The sequence below is a fragment of the Octodon degus genome, unplaced genomic scaffold, assembly GCF_000260255.1.
Source record: "Octodon degus isolate 3935 unplaced genomic scaffold, OctDeg1.0 scaffold00027, whole genome shotgun sequence".
Classification (NCBI taxonomy): domain Eukaryota; kingdom Metazoa; phylum Chordata; class Mammalia; order Rodentia; family Octodontidae; genus Octodon; species Octodon degus.
The window spans coordinates 477,734-505,151 of record NW_004524603.1 but is presented as its reverse complement, the minus strand read 5'-3'; the positions used below and the strand labels follow the sequence as shown (position 1 = coordinate 505,151).

General features: G+C 45.3%; 1 protein-coding gene and 1 pseudogene across 1 annotated transcript in view; one reads left to right on the top strand and one right to left on the bottom strand.

Moving 5' to 3' along the window:
* Ncapg2 (non-SMC condensin II complex subunit G2) overlaps positions 1–27,069 on the bottom strand; it is a 53,913-nt gene extending 26,844 nt beyond the window's left edge. The window contains exons 1-13 of the mRNA XM_023712769.1: positions 26,980–27,069; positions 25,192–25,307; positions 22,014–22,202; positions 21,366–21,480; positions 18,329–18,483; positions 16,157–16,291; positions 14,426–14,520; positions 12,844–12,913; positions 10,161–10,247; positions 8,518–8,613; positions 7,069–7,194; positions 4,562–4,741; positions 1,260–1,412 (exon numbers count right to left, since the gene is read on the bottom strand). Coding sequence (XP_023568537.1) covers positions 1,260–1,412; positions 4,562–4,741; positions 7,069–7,194; positions 8,518–8,613; positions 10,161–10,247; positions 12,844–12,913; positions 14,426–14,520; positions 16,157–16,291; positions 18,329–18,483; positions 21,366–21,480; positions 22,014–22,202; positions 25,192–25,269 — 1,479 coding nt within the window. The 5' untranslated portion in view covers positions 25,270–25,307; positions 26,980–27,069. The remainder of the gene's footprint in view (positions 1–1,259; positions 1,413–4,561; positions 4,742–7,068; positions 7,195–8,517; positions 8,614–10,160; positions 10,248–12,843; positions 12,914–14,425; positions 14,521–16,156; positions 16,292–18,328; positions 18,484–21,365; positions 21,481–22,013; positions 22,203–25,191; positions 25,308–26,979) is intronic.
* On the top strand, positions 17,682–17,822 carry LOC111816155 (annotated as a pseudogene).
* Positions 27,070–27,418: the final 349 nt, after the last annotated feature.

The following is a 27,418-nucleotide window of genomic DNA, read 5'->3' as shown; positions in this document are numbered from 1 at the left end:
CACTGTAATCCTAGCACTTAGGAGGCTGAGGCAGGAAGATTATTACAAGTTCAAGACTGGCCTGGGCCACAGTCAGTTCAGAGACAGCCTGAACTGATGGCAGACAGTCAAAGACAGAGACAGAGACAAAGACAGGTAATGAAAAGCTGTCTAAGAAAAGAAAGTACTAATGTACAAGTCACCCAAGTATAAAGAGGTTGGCAAGATTAATTATAATTATTTAGCATCATGATTAACATAAAGTGCCAAATAATAGCTATGATTATTAAGCTAACCATTTTTAAATTTCTTAAAATGCCACAGCTTTGCCCAATATAAAAAGTATTTTAAAACCATGTAACAAGGATAGGAGGTACAGTTCAGTGGTACACTTGCCTAGCAGACATGAGGCCCTGAGTTCCACCACCAGCACCACACAGATAAACACAAAGCCAAAAACAAAAGCAGAACAGTAACAAGGTACTAGTTTTGCCATGCACACTCTACTCTCTTCTCCAAGGGCATCCCTGGCAAGACCCCACTCCCACAGCAGCTTCTCCCAACACTGGGCCCCCATCACCTCACACTCAACAGCCCGGTATCTTTCCTGCAGCCCACCTTGCACACCTGTAACATGTCAGGGCCAGACAGGTCACACCACACCTCCACTGCAAAGACCTAGAGTCTCTAGACAACTTCCTGATTCTCTTAGGCAGATCCCATTAAGAAACTGAAAAGGAATGTTATCTCCATTTCCCTATGGCCATTGCCTCACAAATTGTCAGCAAAAAACTTATACTTCAAACAAGAAACTACACTGAAAATACCCCTGAGAGTTTTAACAGGCTGTTTAAAAAAAAAAAAAAAAGCCAGGTGTGGTGGCACATACCTGTAATCCTAACACTCGGGAAGCTGAGATTGGAGAATTGTGAGTTCAAGACCAGCCTGGGTTACAAAGTGAGCTCAAGGCCAGCCTGAACTTCATAATGAGACCCTGTCTCAAAAACAAACAAGCAAACAAAAAAAGCTGGGCATGGTGATACACATCTGTAATGCTGGTAAACGAGAGGCTCACTGTAAGTTTGAGGCCAGTCTGGTATACAAAGTAAGTTCAAGGTCAGCCTAAACTTATACCAACACCTTCTCTCAAAAAAACAAAACAAAAACCAGAAAAAAAAAAATCTCTTAGAATGAAAATTACTCTGCTTTCTGTTAGATGAAAACAAACAAAGGCACTTGTTTAGCCCATGTCTCCAGCAAGAACACTCCCGGCTGCCTACCTTTGCAGCTCGCACAGCTTTGATTTTCAGCAGCATGTCCACAAAAGCCACGCGCACTTTCTCTGAGTTGTCATGGAGACTGTATGCGAGTGCTGGCAACAGCTGTTCCAATAAAGGGTGGCTCAGTTTGTTATCCAAAATTATTGGCAGACACTATGTCAAAGGAAAAACAGGTCAAAATCAGAACACGCCAATAAGAAAGTTTTGGCAAGAACAATTCGTTTAGAAGTCATGCAGTCACATGTTTACCAGATTTACTAGAGAGATAAATATAGCTACAGAAAATAATTTTCTCAAAGTTTCATATCAAAAGTATATTTTCTGTACCACTGTACCTTTTGCTACATTCAAACAAGACTGAAGCAATTACAAAATAGGAGGGTACTGGTACAAATGAGAACATGCAGGCCAAATTCATCTTTAGAAGATGAATCAAGAATTTATTTATTTATTTATTTATTTATTTATTTAGTATTTCTTAGGAGAGTATCTACAGGGTCTCATGACACAGATCAGACTTGTGGCGATTCTCTTGTTTTCAGCCTCCCAAGTGCTGGGATTCCAGGTGGGTTCCACCGTGCCCAGTATAAATCAATGTCTCAGCGTGCCCCCGGAGTGGCTATTTATCTTTTAACAGTCCACAAACTTTGTATTTCCTGATTCAGTATCCATGTTTGCTTGACCCATAGAGCTGACCTTCACACAGTGCTGGGGCAGCACCTGTGGCACTCCACGAGTTCCAGCTGTGCCCACATCTGCAAGTGCTCTTCTACCTTGTTACTGGCAAGGACAGTTTTGCAAGCTCTTATCAAAACAGCCTATGTTGATGTGCTGTTCAAGTACACAGAGGTACTGTTCCAAAGTACACACCCTGGGGCCTTGCAGGTTAGTTCAGTTGTTTAAGCACCTGCTTGGGCAAACCCAGTCAGGTATAGGGGACCGCAGTTTGATCCCCAGCTCCACATGCCTTACCAGACCTATCCGTAAGGCAGCCAGAGCCAGCCAAAAAAAATCCTTCCCAAAGTACACACCCAACTTCACAAAGTGTAAATAAAGGATAGTTTTATTGTGGGGGGGGGAGACACACACACACACACACACACACACACACGAGTTAGGATTGATATACAGCCACTTTTTTCTTAATTCACTGAGAATAAAAGTTTGTACTAATATCGTTTAGACAAGAAAAAAAAAAAGTACACACCCAAATCCACCCACACCCATGAATCCAAGGCTGCCAAGATTTCCAACAGCCTCCTTTCAGTCCAGGTCCACTATGATGGTCAAACTCATCAGTGCAACTGGATTGAGATTTTTGTAAGGTGACTACATCTTGGAAGAGCTGGACTCAGCAGTGGATTAGCCCTGATGTGCACAGCTCAGTGTGCTGTTCAGAGGTAGGGCCTAGCCAGAGGTGGCCACTGGGGGCTGCCCTTGGAGCATGCATCTTTTGCTGGCCCTATTGCCCTGCTCTGCTTCCTAGTCATCACGAACTAAACAGCCGTGCTCTGCTACAGCCCTTCCCAGTGCTGTTTCTGCCTTGGACAAAGTGACTATGGACTGAATCCTATGAAAGCATGCACAAATGAAATTTCTCTGAGCGCTTAGGGATTCTTTAAGAGTAAAAGGCTGCACAAACACTGACCACAGCAGCAGGGCTACCACCAACACACCCAAGGGCAGCATCTGGAAGCTCCACTGCACACGAAAAGGTGGGGTCCTTTTCTGGGAGTGACCAAGGAAGAGCTACTGTCTTTCAGTATATCTGAGCAGGAGCCTAGGACAGAACAGCTCCCACAGCAAGGATGCAGAATAGAGTCAGACAGGTAGGTCACAAAGGAGCACCGGGCTACAGAGCAGAGCCAAAGACCCTCTTTCAGCCTGCCAGTCTCCTCTAAAGGAAGGAGAAAATCGCCAGCACTGAGCTAAGTATCAGGAGTCAGCGCTTGTGTTGACAAGTGCTACTGCCAGGGTGGGAAAGCAAGGTCACTTAGCTCCTCCCAGCTGCCACCATGACAACATCACACTCCCCAAACCCAGTGCCCAGAGCACCTGTGGTCAAGATTTGGGTACCTGCTCTGGCTCACTACCACATCCACCCTCCCTCATTCTATCACCAGCAGGAGCAAAGAAAATGAACCAATGACTACCACCTAACACCCATGGTACAATTTCCACAAACCCCAGGCACTGTGTCCTGGCTGCTGAGGAAGCAAAGTGGAAACTCTTCTGAAAGCATGAACCAGTGATGGGCTGGTAAGTAGAGGGTAAAAATGACTCACATTAATCCTTGTACGAGCACACATAAGGTTCTGAATAAAGAAAAGTCCAATCCCGTTGTAAGAAACACCTAGGCACTGCTCAACTGTGAAGGTACCTGACATCTCCAGTGAGGGACAGGGAATCAGCAGAGAGCAGAAACACCAAGGTCAGGCTCACGTGACAAGAGGGCTGGGCCTCATGCATTCGTTGGTTTGGGAGAGCATTCAACTGTCCCATATCACCACTGTTGGGCCACATCACTTCACAAATAGGCATCCTGCAGATGCCTATTTACACATGACACCCCTCCCACAAGAGTAAACTAGTATTTTCTTTAAAACCATCTTTAAAAAAATTTTTTTTTAAATCTTTTATTTATTTATTTGGTACAGGGTCACACTACACAGCTTGGACTCATAGTGATCCTCATGCTTTAGCCTCCCCAGTGCTGGGATTATACAGGCCTGTGCCACCATGCTCAGTTTTGGTGGCCAGCTTGGTATGTGGCTGGCATGGCACACAGTATTGGGGATTGAGTCTGGGTCTTTACGCTTGCCAGGCAGGTGCCCTAGCCTAAAACATCTTTATTATTTATTTACCTTCTTTTTTTTTCCAATACAGGGTCCTGCTATGTAACCCAGGCTGGCCTCAAACTCACAGCAATCCTCCGGCCTCGGCCTCCTGAGTGCTGGTATTATAGGCATGTGCCACCATGCTGTAGAATATACTTTTGGTTTCTTTTAAACCTTACTTTGGGAACACACCAAAATATTGATAGTATTGTCGCTATAGGATAGGATAATGGTTGGTTTTTTTAAAAATCTTTTCCCTTCTCCATACTTTTTAACTATTCTAGAAACTGGGCGTAGTGTACACCTGTAATCCCAGTGCTGAGGAGGCTGAAACAGGAGGATCACTATGAGTCTGTGGTAGTGAGCCAGGGCATAGTGAGACCTTGTACCAAATACATAAAATTAAAAACAAAAAACATACCCATTCTACAATAAAAGTTGCTTCCATAATTGCAAAAATCTTACCTTAAAGACAGAGCAACGCACGTCAGCCGAGCTGGTATCAAATGCTAGCTCTCTAGTTATTTTCTCCAAGAGGTCAATGAGAATGGTAGGTGGCATCATTTCCCAGTACTTGGACGTTATTTTACAAACACCAAGGATTCCTGTGGAACGGACCATTGGATAAGGATCTTCCAGAAGGCTCTATAAGCAGGAGGAGAAAAGACTTAAAAATCTTAAATGAGTTCTCTTATTGTCAGTATCTACTTTACACATTAGCACTTTGGAATTGACAACTTGGTAGCAGACACTGAAAGGTATAGAAACCCTAGTCAGATGCCCGCCCTCCCTCCATACCCGGGCAGACCGCATCTAGGGCCAGGGTACCAATCCACAGCCGGCTTAAACCCTATCTTAACAGGGTGCAGCACCTGCACACAAGATGTATACATCCCCCTACGTTTTCAGTCGCTCCGGATCACTCATAGCACCTAAAACAATGCTCTGTAAACAACTACTGTACTTTTGTGTTGTTTAGGGAATACGGACAAGAGAAGTCTGCATATGTCCAGTATAGGCACAATTTTTCCAAACATTTTCAAAAAGTGTAGTGGGTGCAATCCAGATATAGACCTGCGGATAAGGAATATCACTATATTTAAGAGCAACCTCAAACATGGGGTGCTGTGTGCTACCTCCATCTGCATGTCTCAGCGGCAGCCTTAAACACTAGCCCCATCCCTCATGAGCTCTGTCAACCTCAGCAGGCATCCAGCAGATGCTACCTGAGGAGACACCTATCTGGAGGCCCAAAGTGCTGCGGTGCATAGGACCCCAGTACTGCAGCTCTGCTGGGATGCACTAATGCAGGGGTAACACTGCAAAGGAAGAAAAGGAAGTCTGGTCACGTCCCCTCCAAAGAAGCACAGCATACCGCCATGACAAAGTCTCACATCCAAACACAGAGCACTCATATGAACCCTCGCCACTGCATGTACCTACTGGCCCCCGGAGAAATGAAGGAGTGCTGGTAACGTTAGAGGCCCAACAGAAATGAGTTTTACAAAACCAACTCTGGGAAACTCAGTAGATAAACTTCTCCAACTATGTCAAAAAGAACAAGCGGAAAAGAAAAAGAGGCCTTGCCTAGCACGGTGGTGAACGCTTGTAATCCCAGCACTCGGAGGCTGAGGCAAGAGGACCACAAGTTCAAGCCCAGCCTTGACAACTTAACTTAGCAAGATCCTATCTCTTAGATAAAAGGTAAAAAGGACTGGGAATATAGCTCAGTTGAAAGGCCTTAGGTTCAATCCCAATGCCAGGAAAAAAACAAAATAAAAAAACAAAAAACAGAAAAAGAAAGCATACTAAAATGGAAACTTGTAGTTTAGAAATATCTGAATCTTAGCTAGATACTAATTCAGATCTTTTTTTTTTGGCAGAAGTGGGGATTGAACTCAGGCCCTTACACAGATACTAATTCAAATGAACCCAGCAAAATGGGAACAATGACTAGGTGTTTGAGAACAGCAATACAGTGATTATGTTTAGAAACAAATAAAAAGTTCCTGTCTTTTATGTTACCTTCTAAAATACTTAGCTGGAATGATGACACTTCTGATGTTTCAAAACAAAAGTCAGACTAACCTTCCTAGGGACGGATTGAACTCGCTGTAGCTACAGAAGTGTCTATTACACCACTCTACATTTTATTATTATTATTATTTTTTTTAATTTATTTATTTATTTATTTTGTGTCTGTATGTGGCCAGCTCAGCCCACCAGGGGGTGGGGCTGGCTGGCATGTGGTGCTGGGGGATTGAACCGCGGTCCCTGTGCTTTGCTAAGCTTGTTCTAAGTAGGTGCTTTAGACCACTGAGCCATCTCACCAGCCCTCTACTTTTTATTATGCATGGAACTTTTACTTACTAAACTCTTTAAGTACAAAACAATTTTTAGTTTCCCTATTTCAATTAGAAAAACACAAGCTTCAAAATGGAGTAAGCACTTATCTTTCTCTTCCCCCAAATTAAAACTGAGGAAATAAGGTGATGAAACACCTTATTAGTGATGAAACACTTAAAAGGATTGAGGAGTTTCCCTAAGTCATAGTTAGGGTCAGTTTCACACAAAAGAGCAAAAACACCGAGGATGAAGCAGGGGCAGTGTTGCTGGGACACCCTGACAAGGGTCACTGAAGCTGAGGACCAGAATTGGGTTAGAGTGGCAGGGCGCTGGCTCCAAGGGTACTGGCAGGAAGACATGGGGCAAGGCCCGCCAGCAAGCATGTGCATGAGGACAAGTGAACATACCAAGAAAGGGCAGATCTGTGCGGGAGGTGCCTGGAACAGACATGGAAACACAGTGGTTCACAAGGGAGTACAGGAAGCAGGTGCCAAGGAGGGCCTCCCTGTGGGTAAAGGGCAACTACTGCCAGGTGTAACCCAGGCTCAGGAGTAACACCACACAACAGTGTGCCACAGTTGGGCACAGTGAAAGCCCTTCAGCAGCCCATCACGCAAGATACATACATACAGCTCTTCAAACTGTCTCTGAATTTCACTATCCATCTCCATTGCAAGGAAGTTAGGGTCTCGAACAGGAAATGCCTCAACAAACAACAGTGCAGCATTTGATCGAACCTCAGAGTTTCTGGCCTATAAAAATAAGATTAGAATATTTTTAGAATCCCAGAGATAACAAAGATTTAAGTCTAATGTTTCCAAACTAACACTTCTATTATGTCTACACAGACTTAGATGTAAATAAAAGACAATTATAAGGTTGGGGAGCTAGTTTGACAGTCTAAGTGCCGGCCTGGCAAGTGCAAGATCCCCAGTACAACATGCCATGCACACCGTCCCAGCTCCAAAACCAGGCATGGTAGTCATGCCCATAATCCCAGTGCTGGTGAGGCTGAGACAGGAGGATCACTATGAGTCTGGGCTGTGTAGAGAGACCCTGTACCAAATGAATGAATGAATGAATGAATGAATGAATGAATGATTTAAGAAAGACAACATTTAAATATAACATTAAATTGGTCAAACTGGGATGGGAGGTAGCTCAGTGATACGATAAGGCCCTGGGTTCCAACATCAATCAATTACCAAACCTGGGAAGACTGCCATTAAACTTCAGTCAAAACTCAGGTTGGTGTCAACAGATGTTAAAAGATCAGTTTCAGTACTTCAGCACACATTTCACATCACTATGAGATGGCTGTGAAGGGGAGACTCCCATGCTTAGGAGAATGTACCCCAGGAATGGCTGGCCTCCAGTCACCGGCTGGAGGGTCCAAGGATGGCCATGAGTGGCTCTGCAGCCAAATTAGCCTTGCAGGCCCTTGGATACCTACCACGCTCCCATAGGCAGCTTCAAAACAGCCCCTTGTTTAGTGCTCAACTGATCTACTTGTCCACTTAAGCAAACCCAGAAAGTGCTTTAAATAAAAAAAGGCACGTGAGAACCAGACATGGTGGCGCCCACTTGTAGCTCCAGGTACTCAGGAGGCTGAGCCCAGGAGTTCAAGGCCAACCAGGGCAAGGCAAAACAGAAAAGGTAAGACCCTGTCTCAAAAAGAAAAAAGTGTTTTTGTCTATGTAATTCCACAAAGCACTCAGTCGGCAGTCCTGTTCTTACTGGCTCATTACACTCCAAAATAGCAATGGTCAATCCAAAGTGCATTTAGCACAGAGCCATGGAGAGGGCTCAGAGGAATAAGCGCTTGCCAGGCAAGCGCAAGGCCCTGAGTTCAGTCCCCAGAACCACAAAACAAGCAAACAAAGTGCATTTAGTGCCTGAATGTGGATACCCTATTTACTTTTAATTTTTATCAGAACACATTAGCAGTACACAATGAATGTGCTTCTTGTGGGGAATCTGTACATATACAGAACACACCTCTCCCTCCTTTCTGGCCAGCACCAGATTCACAGCACAGACTGTCTGCAGAGGAGACTACCATGCAATGTACATACCTTCAGTCCTCTCCAAAGGATGGGCTTATACAGTCTGTACAGCATCTCTTCCACTCCCTGCCGAACATTCCTTTGATGCTGGAAATAACTCAGCACCTAAGATTTTAAAGAAAGGAACACAAAATGGAAAGTAAGAAAGGCAGTGTTGTTATGTATTTTTTTTTTTCCCCCAGAAACGGGGATTGAACTCAGGCCCTTGCACTTGCCAGGGAAGCACTTATTCCACTGAGCCATCTCCCCAGCCCCAGCATTGTTACTTTAAAAAAATATGACCTGAAAGACCAACAGTACAAGGGGCTGTTCTTTGAACTCTACAAGCACACTCCTTAAGGAGGAGTAAGGCAGCCCTGAGCGCAGTGAGGCAGGAGATAGAAGCAAGCACTAGAGGACTGCTCGTAGAGCACAGCTTTGGTTCTAATTTCTTTCTTTCTTTTTTTTTTTAAGAGTTTCAAAACTTTATTTTAAAATAAATGTAAGAATGGTTTATTGGTGGTTCTAATTTCTATCCAAGAGAGGCATGATGGCACAGCTATTGGGGAGACTGAGGCAGCAGGATCATCTGAGCTAACCTGAACAACATAACAAGATCCTGTCTCGGAAAACAATAAATTTATAAAAAAATTTTAAAAATAAATAATTTAGCCAGGCGTGGTGGCACACACCTGTAATCCCAGCCCTTGGGAGGCTGAGGCAGGAGGATCACTTTGAGTTTGAGACCAGCTTGAGCTACACAGTGAATTGAAGACCAGCCTGAACTACAGTGAGACTCTGTCTCTAAATGAAAAAAAAAAAAAAAAAATTCTACTAGCTACATAATCTCAATAAAACTGACGTTTCACCTATGACCTTCAGGTTACAAAGGAAGTGGTTCTTTTAGGTGCCCAAGACACCTGCTGCCATTGACTAGTGACACACAGTGGCTCTGAACACAACTCCCTGGTAAACACGGGCCACCCTTATTATTTAAGTACCAAGTTCTTCCCAAAATCAACAAATCATCAGAAGATATATCATCCCAAGGTTCCATTCCATTCTAGCCAAACCTTCCCACATATACACAGACTTATGATCCAAGCCAGCAGTCACCTTTGCCTTATCTCTGTAATTAACTTCTCCAGAAGTTTAAATTCATTTGTGAAAAATGGGAAACAAAACAGTAAGCATGCTCTTAACACTGTACACTTGAAGTGAACTTTTACCATTAAAACCCTGAAAAAACTACAGGATGAGGATTTTTTTTTTTTAGATTGTTAATTCTTTGTTCAGCTTTGCTGATGGTAAGAGGCTTTAATCTGCAGCTTTCTTGTGTCCATATTATGAAATGCTGGCATCAGCAGCATATTCACTTCATAGAAAGATGGTTTAAATGGCTTTGTTGAGATACAACTCATATGCCTTAGAAGTCACTCCCATATAGCACAATTCTGTCTTCACAGCAGCATACCTTGCTCTCCTTATGAAGATGGTAATGGCAAGCATAAAACTGCCAGATACCAAATACCAAGATTCTGGGAAACCCTCCTAAATGACAGTATGCAAGCACAACTTAATTTTTAAACTTAACAAAAATCACATAAAAACAAAGGATAAGACACAATCTTAACAACGTGTTCACAGGCGTGTGATCGCGGATGCCCACTCACCTCTCGTACTTTTGCATGCACTGGAGACCTCCTGGGCAGGTGGATGCCGTGGAACATCAAATCCTGGATGCAGTCATTTTCAATAGTCTGAAACACACACGCAGCGCAGCACTTGGTGCCTGCGTCCCACAGGTGGAAGGGGGCACCGCAGCAAGGAGCAGGACCTGAGCGTCCAGAAACCCTGCGCCCACTCTTCCCTAGAGCTTTCAGGTTTCTCCACACCCCTCACAATCCTCCTTCCATGCATACCGAGGACAGTGTTAGCAAACCTAGCACTGGAGGTTAGCTCACAGGGGAGTGCAGACTGAGGGTAGTGGGGTGCGTATAGGGGGAGCCCCTCCAGGCCAGGAAGACCTGGACCTGTTCCAAAAGCCTGCCCAAAACTAAGAAGGAACTCCCCTCATGGAGGTGGGAACTCTGAAGTGACTGAAATAAGAGCTCTTATGGCTGCCAGTGAGAGTGCTCAGGCAAGACAGGACGTGTGCTCGCTGCACAGCCCTGTACTGGAGCTCTCAGAAGAGCCCAAGCCTGTGGGAGCAGCCAGGATCCACCACAGCCCCATCCGCAACAACCCCAGGCCTGCACCAGAGGAAGGACACAGAGGGGCCTTGCTACGAGCATGACCTCTTCTCCAGTAAGTGCTGAAGACATGCCCTTCAGCATCACTAAACGTGAATAGTGTCCTGCTGGCCTGTGATGGGATGAGACAAGTCACATCACCTGCACACTACGGGTGCCACAAGAGCCAGACCCAAACCAACCACCAGCAGATGGACACTCCCACGCACCATGGCACAGAGCCATAGAGAGCCAGGGAGGAGTGTTTGGAATAAGTGGCTGGGCAGCAAACCCCACAGGAGCAACTTCTGGATCCTCATTCAAAGACTGAGAAAGACACTGTTAGAAAGTAAAGGGCTTAAGTATTTTTGTTGTTGTTTTTCAGCTTTTTTTGAAGTAGGGTGTCACTATGCCACGCAGGGTGGCCTTGAATCCACTTAAATAACCCAGGATGGCCTGAACCTCACAGCAACCCTCCTGCCTCAGCCTCCTGAGTGCTGGAATTACAGGCATGCACCACCATACCCGGCCCTAAAAGGTTTAATATGGTCTGATTACTTCTAAAATACCATAGATTTATTGCTAACTTTTAAAGGTACGATAATGGCGCTACATAACCTCATTTCTGGAGATGCACAATGAACTAAGTAGACATGAAACCTCATGTCTGGAATTTGCTCTGAAAACTTGAGGGAATGAAGAAGGTGAAGGAATGAGGCTAATTTTGTATAGGTCCAGTCAAGAATAAGGTGTTAATTACAGACTCCCATTTTTTGAAACACTACTGAAAAAAAGGGAGACACTCCAAGGACAAAAATTCTTCCTAAGAACAGATTTCACGTAGCAATAAAACACTGAAAAAAATCCATAATGACATCCTCCTGGCTTTGCCACTTAGCTCAAGAAATTACACGTTCTAAAACTACTTTAAACCCTGTCCAGAGGGAACTATAGCAGATAATTCTTTTTCTAGAAGCTGAAGTCAGGGATCAGCCCTGGCAGTGGAAACCCAACTTCATGTGGACAAAAATAAACTGCAAAAGTGGCCACACCCAGCTCACCCTCCACCACCACAGAACCCACAGCCAGCTCCTTGGAGAGCAGCAGCAGCGGCAGTGGCGTCAAGCGCGAGGCCGCTCTCCAAGGCTGCCTCCTCACTTGTAGCAAACATTTTCCTCTCACATTTGATTACCTTGAACAGTGTCCAACACTTGATTTTTGTCCAAATGAGTCTATGACTGCTTAACTGGGATCCCGAAGCCTAGCACCATAGCTTCATGACATAAATATTACACTTGTTAAAGGCCACCCAACCGTATGCGAATGCAGTCTCTACGCTCTCCAAACAATGTCACTGAAAAAGGCTGAACAGAGTGCTGAGCAGCACTACCTACAAGAGCAACAGCAGGCTGGGGAGACAGCTCAGCACAACAAGCGCTTGCCAGGGAAGCACTTTCTCTACTGAGCCATCTCCCCAGCCCCAGCTCTGCACTTCCTAGTAGCCACATTAAATAAAAGGCAAAATGATTTAATAATTGTTATTATATAAATAATGCATTTTGTTAATATCTTAATATTTTTGTCTATACTATATATTTTACACATGTATACATTGTGTACACTTTAATAGCTTTATGTATATTTAACAATGTACTTTTTACATCGAAATTACTATCATTTCAAGATGTAATTGATACTTGTAGAAAGTACGAGTAAGAAATGCTTTTTTTTTGGTATCAGCAATCGAAGTTAAGACCTTGTACTTGCCGGCAGTGCTTGTGCCAGAGCTATTCCCCTGACCCGAGTTATTCTTTGTACAAAGTCTTTGAATTCTGACATGTATCTTCCACATACAGCACATCTCAGCTCAGAATGGCCACCTTCTGAGCACCCAATAACTACATGTGGCTACACAGACTCAGGGCAACCAAAACAGGCAAAATCCCTAAAGCATTCTGGCGTAAGGCAAGACATGGGGAAAGAGTGCAGACTCCCACACCTTTCACACCCAGGCATCATTCAGCTTCCTTTTCACAGGCAGCATGAAGAGGAGCTTTAAGTAGATATTCCTTCACTATTTATTTAGTAACCAGAATATAATAAACATTTAACAAAATCAAAATACCTCTAGTATTTTCCCTGAAGCCTTTTTCCAAGCTCTGAAATAAATTTCTGCGATGTGCACCATCAACGATCTATTAAAAAAAAAAAAAAAAAAAAACAATAAAAATGTTGTTAATGCAAGCCTAAAAAGTTACACCTTTAGCACATATGGTGTCAATGACTCTCCTGTCATGGGGGCTGGGGGGAGACTCAAGGCCTTGCTTGTTGTTTAAAGAGCTGTCACTTCCCCAGGACAGAAATCAGAAAAAGGACGTGTGTGACAAACAGATGGTGCCTCAGCTAGGCTTCCCCACAACCTTCCCATCTTGAAAGAAACGAAGACAAAGCCCAGACCAAATCTGAAAATCAAAACTCTGACTATAAGTAAATGTTTGGCTTGGACTCGCTTTGGCTCTAATTCCTCACCCACAGGAAGTTATAACATACCAGACTTGACACTAAAATCAGAAATTTAGATATCTCTTATTAAACCTAATTAATCTGCAAATGAGGAAATAAGAGAAAGCAATGTGAACCTAGCAGTTTTTCAATCAAGAGATGCAATACTTGCAGGGCAACCTGGCACTAGGAAATTCAGTAACCAAAGCCATCTCAAAAGAGTTGTGGAAAGTGACACTTAAATGCAGCACCAACACAGTAAAAAAGGAAAGCTCTTGACTACTGCCTTGCAAAAGGAGGCAGTGCTGGGGCCAGAAGGCTCCATGCTGCCTTCTCTCCATTTTTTGTTTTGTTTTTTTGTTTTGAGACTATCGCAGTAGATAGCTCAGGCTGGCCTTGAGCTCACTGGTCTAGAACTCACAACAGTCCTCCTGCCTCAGCCTCCCCAGAACTGGGACTGCAGGTGTGTGCCCAACTCTTACACTGCAGCACTCTTCTCAACAACCACACAACGTGGTCCACTCTCAACTAAGACATGTAGCTCATTCAGAATGTTACCAAAATGACACAGGGCTGTGAGGTTCAGGTCTAACGGGCACGTAATCTATTTAAGCAACTATCACACATTGAAATCTTAATCAAAATGTCACTGTTAAAAGAATATTTCTTATAGAAGGAAAACAAAAGCCAGGCATGGTGGTGTACATCTGTAATCCCAGCACTCAGGAGACTGAGGGAAGGGGATCACAAGTTTCTTTCTTTTCATGTATTTGGTACAGGGTCTCACTATGCAGCTCAGACTCATAGTGATCTTCCTGTTTTCAGCCTCCCCAGTGCTGGGATTCTATGCATGTACCACCATGCTTGGTCTTCATGGCCAGCTCAGTGCACCCCAGGGCAGGGCCAGCGCAGCATGTGGTGCCGGGGATCGAAGTCTGGCCCCTGCGCTTGCCTAAGCAGGCACTTACTCCACTGAGCTATCTCGCCAGTCCTCAGGATCACAAACTTGAAGTCCGCTTGGGTTATACAGTACGACCCTGTCTCAAAAATCTAGAAAAATAAAGAAAACAACTACCCACTGTTACAGTAGTATATAACATAAGATGTAATTATTAAAAGTTTTCATTAAATTAACATAACTCCTAAAAGTCAGATCAATCACTTTGAAAATCAGATTAACATAGGACAAACTTTAACATACTTACTTTTGTAATCCCTGTAACTGGTTTTTAATGGTTCCATGAATCATTTTAATAAAGCTTATATTCCAATTGAAGAGAGAACTTAGAAATCTTCTTCCCTATAGATAAGAAACAGGATAAAACTGTACCTAAGTAGAAAGTTCCTATGAGCAAGTCTTTAACTACTTCATACTAGTAAAGCTATCTGTTCCTAAACAGGAAGTATACACGTTCTAACTTGGAAAGGACACTGGCAGCTGCTGTCTGCAGAACCTGCTTTGGCAGCACAGAAGCGCTCCCACCCATCCAGTGGCTACACTGGGCATCTCTGTCCCCGTAGAAGCCAGACACAGCATGCAGCCATAAACATCTCATGACAGCTCTGTCGTGGTCAGCTAATCTAACCAGAGAATGCCTGAAATCTGCAATTCAGAAGTGAGAATTAAACTAATAGTTCATTTTCCTTCAATAAATAAACTGAGGGGGCTGGGGAGATGGCTCAGTGGAGTATGCGCTTCCCTGGCAAGCGCAAGGGCCTGAGTTCAATCCCCGGTTCCGCAAAAAAAATAAAATAAAATAAAATAAAATAAAATAAAATAAAATAAAATAAAATAAAATAAAATAACTGAGACTCATTTTGTTAAGAGGCTGTTTACTAGGCAAGAATTTTCAAATACACAGAGCATTTAGTTCAGAAGTGGCATTAATCATATCATGTAATAATTTATGTACATGCTACTGCACTATATACATGAATCTGAAAGAAAAAATACGATATTTACACTCTTGTGAGTGCATCAGCCATCACTCATAAATCCCCAGAGACAGCACCACGTGTCCCCATAGACACCTTAACTCAAAAGAACATATCAACTTTATTTTTTGGTGGTAAGGATTAAACCCAGGGCCTTTACACCAAGTTACATGCCCACATCCTTTTTTTCTATTCTTTCTTGTTCTTTAAAAAAAAAAAAAAAACCAGGGTCTCACTATGTGATTTCAGGCTGGATTTGAACTTCCAGCAATCCTCCTGCCTCAGCCTCCCAAATGCTAGGATTTTAGGCACACATCACCACACTCAGCACATCAATTTTTAAAACAAGTAAGTTTTACTACTCAAATTGGATAAACAACTACAACTCATCCCTACCTGTGTATAAGCCAACATAAAAGGTTTTCTGTCTGGCTCATCATTTACTTCTTTCCTAAGAAGCCTGGAGATACTGGAGGTACAAGCCAGTGTCTGCCATCTTTTCAGTAATGATGGTGATAACAGCAGTGACCTCCCCGCACTCCTCACCCACCAGCAACTGTGGCTGTTCTCAGCCACCTGCCTCATCGCTCCACACAGGGTGCCATGGGAGAGCAACTGCTATCTAGGGCAGGGATGAGCACTGAGCTCACACAACCCCCCTGCGACCTTCTGATTTCACAACAGCATGAACAAGGACCTGTGCAGTGTCTACCTCCACACTGCTGTGCACAGAAAGGATACTCAATAAGCACACGGCTCTAGTGGCCATGTGGCTCTGCCACAAAAACACTAAGCACAGTGCAAATAGCATTAAGACACAGCTCACACAGCCCCAGGTGCAAGCACAGACCTACAAATCCCAGCTACACAGAGTCTGAGGCAGGAGAACCTTATTTACTAAATAAAATGTGCTAGGGATCTATCTCAGGGGTACCCAGTTTCAATTCTCTTGTACTTAAAAAAAAAGCTCACAAATAGATCAAAAAACATAAACCCATTACCTCTTCTTTCCTGATGTAACTAACATTTATGAAGCACTCAAGCAGCATATCTTTAATTTCTCTACTCTCCTCTGAGTCATAATCAAAGCAATATAAAGCTTGATGAACACGCCAGAGTCGGCACACATCTGCACCCTAGGAATAACACAGGAAAGAATATTACACTTAGCACTTAAGGTTTGTTTTTTTCAATGAATAGTAAGGTCTATTCCAAATTATGCATATCTAGAATAATAATGGTAGATGAATCATCAAAGTAGAAAACTGACAAGTGGGGGGCCGGGGAGATGGCTCAGCAGAATAAGCGCTTCCCAGGCAAGAGCAAGGGTCGGAGTTCAATTCCCAGTTCCGCCAAAAAGAAAAAAAAGAAAAAGAAAAAGAAAAAGAAAACTGACAAGTGAAAACATTTACAATTTGCAAAGACTACTTGTAGCTCTAGAGAGCATTATTTTAAACACAGGAAAAAGCTGTCAGAACACAACCTCTGCTCTGACAGGACACTCTTCCTGTTCCTGCAGCAGATGTCAAGCACATCTGGCTCTCGAGCTCCCAAAATGCGGCTACTGCAACCAAGAATCCAAATTTTTCCATTTTTTTAACATTAAACAGTCACATGTAGTAGGGGTTACTATATTAGTACAGGTTTAAAAGACCAGGAAAACACTGAAGATGGATTCTTGGCTTAAAAAGGGAACAATATTGGCAGAGGCAATGAATTTTTAAAAAATAAGTGATGGCATGAAAATAATTCTGACAGGGGCTGGAGAGATGGCTCAGTGGTCTAAAGCACCTACTTGGAACAAGCTTGGCAAAGCACAGGGACCGCGGTTCAATACCCCAGCAACACATGCCAGCCAGCCCCGCCCCCTGGTGGGCTGAGCTGGCCACACACACACACACACACACACACACACATACAATAAATGTTAAAATAAAAATAAAAATAAAAAAAGAAAGAAAATAATTCTGACATAAAGGAAGGTTTCTCAGTCACTCTCCGCAGCAAGGAGAATCACAGCACTGGCTAAGGAGCAGCCAGACAGGGCTTCTCCATCGTAACAGAGGCTGCTTCCAGAGAGTGTCAGACCCTGTGGCACAAGTAGCAGGAACGTGAGACAGAACCAGCTTTCTAAGAAGTCACCGGCAATCTGTGTCAAGAGTGTTAGGGCTGGGGAGATGGCTCAGTAGAATAAAGCCTGAGTTCAATCACCGGATCCTCAAAAAAAAAAGTGTTCATGTTCTTCCTTATGAAGTGTAAGTCCTCAGTAGGAAGGTCAAAAAGAAATAAATAACGATCACAGCTGGGTGTGGTGGCGCACATCTAATCCCAGCACTCAGGAGGCTGAAGCAAAAGGATAACTGTGAGTTCTAGACCAGCCTGGTATACAAAGTGAATTCAAGGACAGCCTGAACTGCGTAGTGAGATCCTGTCTCAAAATCAATCAATCAATCAATCAATCAATCAATCAATCACTTTGTGTGGCGGAATTATGGATTTTTATTTTACTTTGTCCAGCTTTCTTCTATTGCTTCTCGGCCTTTTGGCTAAGATCAAGTGTCCAGCTTTCTAAAATTAGTACATGAATTATTGTTTCAATTAGGAAAAGTTACTCTTTTCCTAGATTTTTTAATTATTTCCTGAAGACTAAAGTTTGAAAAATCTTCAAAGGCACTCTCCACACTCTAAACACAACCTCCCTGGGACTGTGCTTGATGTAACACGGTTCCCATCACAATCTTCACTGCACCTGACTCTAGTCTGACACTCCCTCTACCACCCTGCCCAGGCCCTGTGCAGAGACCCTGCCCCTCACAGGACCCCAAAGATGCAGGAGAAGCCACCTCGCCCTGCCCCTCTCTATTCCTTCAGCAAACAGAGGTGCTCAGGACCTGAGAAAGGCAGGTTCTCCCTGCTCCCCTGCTTTCTCCTTCTGCCTCAGCTGCTAGAAGGTGGAGGGGGCGCAGCTATCTGTGTAGCCACTGCAAAGTGACAGGACAGACCCACTGGGAGGATGGAGGAGGGGAAAGCGAGGCTTTCTGTCTCAGTGTGGAGTTGCCACAGTCACCTGACCTCTCCGCAACTGACAATGGACAGCAGCACACTGGGAAGCTGGAAAACAGGCACCTCCTAGCCAAACAATCTGAAGTTTTAAGTACAGAAAGTGAACTCACAGCTTTGGTTTCCAGACTCCTCCTCAACAGCATGACGAAAGCTGTCTTCCCCATGTCTTCCTTGGCAGGCAGGCCTTTCTCCCACCACCTGACACACAGGGCCTGTATGGAGCTCCGCAGCCTCCGCTCAGATTCCGGCAACGCGTACAAAATGCCTGCAGCAGAGCACAGGGTTCCTCATGAAATCCAACAGCACAGAGCACCATAACTGCAAGGTGTGGCAGGCAGACACCAGCCGGCCTAGTGTGTGTAGTCGGACCACGCAATGTTTAGTAAGACAAACTGGCTGACCACCAGCATAAAAAGAAAAGAGAGCAGAGAACATACTGCTCAAATCTTTACACTCACTGCCACCCTGTTAACACAGAGTCATGGTTGGGCAGGCCAAATAGCTCAGCAGATGAAAGCGACTGCAAGCAGGCGCAGAAACCGGGGATTCAATCTCCAGGCCTGCCTGTGCCAGCCCCATCTCCAGGGGGCATGCTGAGATGGCAATTGAGACTGGGTGTAGTGGCATACGCTTGTAACCCCAGCTTTTGTGAGGCTATAAACAGGTGGATCACGACAAGTCTGATCTAGTAGTGAGACCCTGAACACCCAGTAGACCCTCCCCTAAGGAAAAAGAAAACAAACACACAGCCAGGTCAGGTCCACTGAACATGAGTTCACTACAATCCTCCCTTCAAGTGCTGGACTTAAATCTGGCTCAGAGGTGTAATATAGCAAAACATATAAAGAAGATAAAGGCCAGCTACACAGTTGTGTATGCTTGGCTGGGGATGGCTCAGTGGTAGAACTCTTGCCTTGCATGCACAAGACCCTGGGTCCAAGCCCCTGCACCCCAAAAACAAACAAAATAAAACTCCAGTTGTGCACGCCTGTGATCCCAGCATCAGAAGACTGAGGTGGGACCATGACTAAAGTCACACCTAAGCAATTTAATGACACTCTGTCTTAAGAAAATAAATAAATGGGGCCGGCGAGATGGCTCAATGGAATAAATGCTTCCCTGGCAAGCGCAAGGGCCTGAGTTTAATCCCTGGTTCTGAAAAAAATAGATAAATAAAAACTAAAAATAAATCAATAAATAAAACTGCAAAGTTTGCATTAACTAGAAAACTCAACAAATAATAACATACAATTATCTGCAAATATCTTTTTTTTTTGTATTTTTTAGGGAAGAGTCTACAGGGTGTTCAGGTTCTCACTACTAAATTGGAATCCTAGTGATCCACAAGCATACCCAGTCTCAATTGCCCTCTCCTCATGCCCCGGGGACGAGGCTGGCACAGGCAGGCCCAGGGATCGAACCCCTCGCCCCTGCACCTGCTTACGGTGCTTTAATCCACCGAGCTATTTGGCTGGTCCTAATTACAAATATCTTAATGTCATATAAACACAGAATTCCTAACTAACTGGGAATGTAGCAGCAACCACATTAGCTCTAGTTATCTTATCAAACAGGTATTTGGAGATATGGAAATAAAACTGGCCGTAAAATTCACAAAGCACATGGGAAATATTTTTATCTAGACTAGGAAAAACATTTTAGGGGCTGGAGATATAGGTCAGTGGCACAGCACCTGCCTGGTAAGTGTGAGGTCCTGAGTTTCATTCCCACTACAAGGAGGGGGCAGGGGTGGGGGACTTTTTAGTAAGAGACTGTATTTCAAGAATTCAGACTAAAATAACATAGTGAAGAGATACATAAATCTAAGTGATGCCAAGAATGAATGGAGGGGGGATGAACTGAAAGAATGAGAACAAATAAAACTGTCCCATGCTTCACAGAAAGAAATAAATCAAGGTTTGAGAATAAAAAAAAAAAGAATGAATGGAGATACCAGCATGGCTGTATACACCTATAATCCCAGAACTCTGGCAGGCCAAGGAGGGAAGATCGCCACTTCAAGCCCAACCTGGGCAACTAGTGAGACCCAGTCTTACTAAACAATTTAAACTGGGTGTGGTAATGCACACCTGTAATGCCACCTCTTGGGGGGCATGGGCAGGAGGCTCGCTGTGAGTGTAAGGTCAGCCTGTACTATGTAATGAGACAAGTAAAGAGACAAACTTCTTGAAAAAATAATAATAAAAAAATTAAACATTTGGTGACTTAGCCCAGTGCAAAGGCCCTGCGTTCACGCCCCACTGTTAGAAGAAAAGCTCAGTGTGAGAATCTGTGCTAAGAGAACCAAGGGTACATGCATAAATTTCTTTGAAATCACTCCTCAAGGGGCTGGGGACACGGCTCAGTGGAATAAGTGCTTTCCTGGCAAGCGCAAGGGCCTGAGTTCAATCCCTGGTTCCGCAAAAAAAAGAAAAAAGAAAAAGAAATCATTCCTCAAAATCTCAAAATAAAATTTTACATTTATGTAATAACTTCATTAAGTATTTTATAATCATACACCTTTCATTAATTCAGACCATTACATCTCTTAACTACCCCTTTACTCCTCAGTTAAAGCCTGACAAATAAAGCCAAGCACGGTGGCATAGCCACACACAAAATCCCAGCACTTGGGATGCTGGGAAAGAGGTCCAGCAGAAGTTCTAGGCCAGCCTGGGCTCCACACGAAGCTCAAGGCAAATCTGGACTATGCAGCAAGACCAAAAACCCTAACCTGACAAGCACCACGGAATCACTAATTACTCCTTATGTCATGTTCATAAGTATTAAAAACTAACACCACAAATTGTCAGGTAAACTGGCACTATCAGGTACAACATATACTGGGAAACTGACAAGCAGATACTGCCCTTCAGGCCAGCCCTAAGTCATTGTCCTGTACATGAAGAACCTGGCAACGGTAATCAGGGCTCAGAACTGCGCATCTCCCCACAGGAAACAGGTGGAGCAGGGATCACTGGGGCCCAGGAGGCCCCACCCTGGGCTCCTCTGCAGCTGAAGTTTCAGAGCCTCAGAGCAGAGGCACACTCACCCCAGCTCTGCGCCTACCCTCGGCCTCGCTCTGACAGCAGGGCCTCATGTTCAGCACCCTGCTGCTCCCTGTGGCTGGCCAGTGCAGACACTCACCATTCAGTATTACAGCACACTCCAGCAGGGCCCCGTAGTTCTCACTCTCATTTATCACTGAGATGGAAGCCAGAATCACAGATGCAATTGCATGGATTATTTCTATGTTTTTTTTCTATAAATGAAAAAGCATGAGTAAATTTAAATCATCAGTTTAAAACTCAATTTTTAAGAGAAATTGAAGATAATAAATTTCTAAACTCAAGCCACTTCTAGCTTATTTAAGAGTAAATTAAAGTTGAGTAATGTTTAGCTGTGCTAAAAGAACAGTGGTAGCAGATATTAATTAAGGCTGGGAAGTGCAAAAAATTGCAATAAACAGGATATCTAGAATTCTTTGCCTTGAACTTCAAAACTTTTCATTTAAAACCCAGCTATATACAACAAACAACTTTTTTGCTGGGTGTGGTAGCACATACCTATAGCCTATACTCCCAGCATTCAGGAGACTAAGGCAAGAGGCTTGCTGTGAGTTCAAGTCCAGCCTGGGCTCCACAAACGGGTTGAAGGCCAACCTGCACTACTTAATGAGACCCTGCACCCAAACCATGAAAATATGAATGAATGAATGAATGAATGAATGAATGAATGAAAAACAACTGTTTTAACATAGAAAACAGGAAATTTTTATTTCTGAAAGACAAATACCATTTTTGGATTTTGCTCTATTTCCATATTATCTTCATCCTGGACTTTTACTATCTGCCATCCATCCACTGGGCTTTCTAGCAGCATTTCTGTTAATAAATTCTTCAGTCTTCGCCATAGTTCTTCTTTTTGTTTTCTTGACAATTCATCTAATAATTCATTTAGGCTAAAAGGATCAGAGGCATCTTTCTAAAAAATAAATACAAAAAATTAGTTGCATCCTTTACGAAAGAAAAAAAAATGAAGTGTTAAAAGTTCAAGAGTTTGGTTGCAGATTTCAAATTCTATCATATAGAAAGTAAGTTTAAAATTTCACCCACTTAGCAAAACCCTAAAATCAACTCAAATATTTACCTTCTCCAGGTCTATAATTAGGTCTTAAAAGTCTGCTAGTCAAATAGTGACAGTAACAACAAAAACAACATGGCCAAGCCTGCAGGCACTTCAGCTTCTGGTACAGCTCTGCACGTCCCTCAGCTTCCCTTCTGCTGCTCCCTAGAGCAGTAGGGTGCTACCACACCCTTAGCCTGGGGAACTTTTCAAACAGCCCCAGCTGTTCCCTGCACCCACTGCAGAGACCACCACATGCTGTTTGACAGAGCAATTACACTGTCAGAAGGTACAGAATCCAGTTAAAGAGACTTTCTGTAGCCACTCTGGGACAATCTGAGCACCCACCATTGTGGTTACAGTAAAGGAATGTTAACTTATACAGTAAGAATCAATGAGTCCTACCAATAATAAGTTAATGATAAAAACAAATCATTACCAGCACTGGCACACTGTAGAATGGCAATGAATAAATACAGAAGGAATGTGGAATTAAATATGAGAGCTTTACATCCATCACAGTAATACTGTACTTGGGCAAGAATTACCAATAAATGCTAAAGTAAGCAGGTGGAAGTCTGCTGAGAAGCAGGACCTGTACAGTGCCAACAGACCTCCCCACAGGCTGCTTATGATTCCAGAAGGAACAGAAGGCTCCCACTGGGGCCAGTGGGCCTTGCTACCCAGGCCCCAATACTTAGGACACACTTGCTCCCCTTTGACACAGCCATACTTGGAGCCCTGACACACAGTGCTCTCACCAAAGCATGGGCACTGTCTCATCAGATCACTAAACAGATGAAAATGAAGGAAGCACACAAGGGCCACCAGCACTCTTGAACCACTGGTCCTTTTCGCAAAAAGGACCCACAAGGAAAAGCCCTCCTTGATTAAACAGCACTAGGGAACATGTGACACTGGGTACATCCTAGGTCAGGAAAAAGCACTGATGGAAAGGATGCTATTGGACCATGCAGAAATGTGAATCTGCACTGCAGGTAACTGTTATCTGCACAGTTAGACTCCTAGGTTTTGAGAGTCTTTTATCTTCGCAATTATTTCAATAGGAGAACAGAAGAGAAGAAGGAGATGGGGAGAAACGAGAGCCACTGCACTGAGTGCCTCAATGTCCAGCACGGGGCTCACTCTTCGTCCCCTGTGCCACCTGCCAAGGTGGGTCTGTGCAGAGGCGTAGTCAGGCCCCACCTGTGCCAGCTCTGCTGGGGACCCACAGCCCTTTTCTCTTCCTGCTGCCACTGTCACTCTTTCTGGTGGAAATTAGATCCTGCCTCAGGGCTCCACTGACTACTCTTGCCTAGGTCCATAAAAGCCAGCAGCCACTTCTGGTTCCTCACTCCACTGTTCCCACTCCACACCTGATAGTCCCTCTCAGCTTGCCTCTCACCTGGTGGAGCTCCAGGGAGTGCAGCGCTCATGGCCTGCAAGGTCCTCAGGGCCTGCCTGGCCACTTCTGTTCAGCCTCTTCCTTCCTGGTGGTGCCTCAGCATCCTGCCTTCCCACGAGCCCCCTTCTAATTTCTGCATAATTCAATAGACTCTGTGCAAACACCACCCCCTGGAGCTGTCCACTGACACACCTAGCACACCTAACAATTCACACACTTGTCTGTTTCTCTCCCTCCACACTGGGAGGGTGACTGCACTGTGTACGCACTGTACCCCTATTCTGCAGGTGGCAGCCGCACTCCGAAGGCATATGAAATGCTCATCACAGGACTGAGCCTTCCTGCACTGTGATCTCCTGTCACTACTCTCCACAGGGGACCAGGTACACAGCAGAGCTGATTCTGCTCTTGGAACATTTGTTTGGAAGCACTTTGTTCCAATGCTATGAATTCACTAGGGAACAACGTGAGCAAAAGGCAAATTTCACCAGGGGTACCCCAAGTGCACTGGGCTCCTGGCAGTTCAACCCCTCCATTCCCAGGCCACAAACTGTGCATACCCCTCATTGCCACCAAAGCTGCTCCCTCACAGACTCCAGCACCCTCATGTTTCTCTCAGTTTCAGCTTTCTTTTTCTTCTGTGCGCTCTTGTTCTCTTCCTCTCACACAGGAAGGACAGCTATACCATGCGAACACATACTCACTTCTATTTACACACCACCATCTCCGGTCTAGACTTCTTCCCTGTGCCTCAAACACAGCTGTCCCTCTGTTTACCGGCCAAGCCTTTGGCATGACCCACTGGCAACCATCCAGCAGCCCCAAAACGGAACTGTCTTCTCCCTCAAATCTTCTTAGAGCCAGTCTCCTATATCACCAATGAAACTGCCACCACCTCTCCTCCAAGACCACCTGCTCCGCCCCAGATCTAGCCACCCATGGAGAGCTCACCCCCAACGACTACTCCCGGGAGGCTGTGCTCCCTTTATACTGCTCTTCAAGCGCAGCCTGGTCACCACCCTTCTGAGCCAGTTTTCTCTCCACTCTTTGGTTCCCTTCCTCCTCAGATGCAGGTCACTACCCCCTCTGGACACTCCGTATTACCACCAGGACAAAGGGTGAATTCCTTAAAAAGGCAAAGAGGGCCTCCCTCTTCACTTTGTCCACACTCAGGCTCTACAGAATCTCTTCAGGTTCAAACACAACCTGCCTTCTCCTGGTCGGGGTTCCTTAGCTCCTTGGTCCTCTGACTGATTCACTTGTTTACCTTCCGTGTCTTAGCTCAACCCTCCTGCAGGTCTAATTAGGAGTACAGATGTTTTGTTGTCTCTTTTTAAAAATAAACACTGGTCCCTATGGCTTCAGTAAAATAACTGCATTTCATCTGTAGCATAATGATTCTAGGGTATGATTTATATTAACCATCAAGTGAAACAGACTTACATCAAGTTGAACAAATTGCAAAAACTCTCCCACCAGCTCCTTAGATACCGCTTGTACAAATGTCTCCCGTTTTTCCATGAGGATGAAACTGTTTAAATGGCATTTGTCTTGTAAACCTAGTAGAAAAACACAATCATACAAGAACTTACACTTGGAAATATATTTTTTTCTACAGATTTAATTTGGTAAAATAGCAAAGAACTGAAAAAATCCTCTATCACCTATAGTGATGTGTTCCTTACAATAATCCAATACACGATAAATTATAATAACCTAAAAGCAATTTCACGGGCCAGGGATATAGCCTGCCTGGCAAGCACAAGGTCCTGAGTTCAGTACTGTAAAAAACTGAATAAATTAATTTAATTAAATATAAAAAAATAACTTGCTCACCTGTCTGTCCTGCAGTAACTCAGCTAGATGGCAAACCTGAGTCAATTCCACAGGAAAACAAGCTGACCGTCATCCTAGCTGCTGAATTCTACAACTCCCTCCCTCCTACAGCTTTCCCTCTGAGATCTTACCTACTGTCCTCTTGTTATTCAACCTAAGAACCTGTTATTCAAAGTAAGGACCAGACAGAGGCCCTGAGTTCACCAGGGAGCTTGTTAGCTTGTGCAGGAAATCTGCCAACTTCGGTCCTCTCCCCACCCCTGTGAAATAAGGAGCTCAGGGACTGTGTACACCCTCCTTCCAGCCAGAGTTCCCTCAAGAATACTGCTTCACACTTACACCACCTGATGCGAGGCCTGCCTTGCTCAGAAGCCATCAATCCAAATACACAGCAAATGAGGCAACATATTTGTAATAGGACTTCCTCACTTTTTTTTCTTTTTTAGAGAAGGGTCTACAGGGTGTTCAGGGTCTCACTACTAGATCAGACTCAGTGATCCGCCTGTTTACAGCCTCCCAAGAGCTGAGATAATAGGCATGTGCCACCACACCCAGTCTCAGGACTTCCTCCCTTTGAAAATAAATAAAAACTTGCTCCTAATATAGAGCTTTATGGAGAATTATGACAATTTTGGAGCTAGGGTGTCATCGTAAAGACAGACTTTAATTTCTAACTTCAACCAAAAAAAAGTAGAAAATAAACAGATGACTCCCTCATCAGGAAGCCGGAGCTTTCTACTCTCCAATCAAGAGGGAAGTGCGAATGGGCAACACGTGCTGAATAATAGCGGCTTACCAATTTCTGGCTTTAGAAAAGGAAAGGACAGTTCAGCGCAACAAGCCACAGCGTGTGGGGAGCGGCAAGCGGGGCTGCCGCCCGCCCTAACGCCGTCGCCTTTCTCACGGCCACAAGCACCCCCGCGGCATTTCACCTAAACACAGAAAAGCGGCTGCCGGCAGACTAACACGTCGCGCCGTCCTCCTGCTTCTCTCGGCAGTGACCATCTCGAAGCGCGCGCTGCCGGTGTCCAGGACCGCACAGAGCCTCCGCCTCCAGCCAGGGAGCTGCCCCGGCAGGCTGCAGGCCCCGCCGCGCGCTCTCGCCCGAGTCCCGGTGGCCGGGCCGCCCTCACAGGCCAGCCCGAGGCAGGCCCGTCCGGTCCAGCTCTGGGCTCCGGCCTGGCCCGTCCGTGTGACCTCCGGGTCCTTCCCGGGCCCGGGGCCGCTCTCCCGCGTTTGCAGTTCGCCGGGCGCGGCCGGTCCAGTGAGGACGCCGAGGGTCGGGGAGGCCCCAGAGGAGAGGCCGGGAGCCCCGCTCCCCAGGCGCGTCTGGCCCGCCGCCCCGCCGCGCCCCGACCCCACACGGAGCCCACCGGGCTGGCGCGGCGCGCTCACCTCCTCCGGGACCCGCCGCTTCCCGCGCTCGGACCAGATTCAAACACACCCGCCCGCGCCCGCGCTACGCCCTACGCCCGCCCTCCCGGGCGTCACCACCGAAGCTCTCGCGAGACCCGGGCTCTGCGTCCCGCCCCGCCCACCAGCGCCCAGCCCGGAAGCCAGGCCCCGCCCCTGGGCGTGGTCTCCGGCCGCGCGTTGGGCGGTCCCGGGCGTCTTTGCCGGCTGTGCGCGCCGGCTGAACCTCTCGCGCGTGCCCCGCCTCCCGGCCAGGGGAGAGGAGGTGGGGGAGTGAGAGAAAAAAAGAGGGGGGAGGACGAGAGCGGAGCCCAGAGGTAGAGAAGGAAGAGGCGGGAGCGAGGGGGAAAGAGAGGGAGGAGGGGGAACTGAGGAGCAGGAGGGGATGGGAGGGGAGCCGGGAGAAAAGGTGGGAATGGGA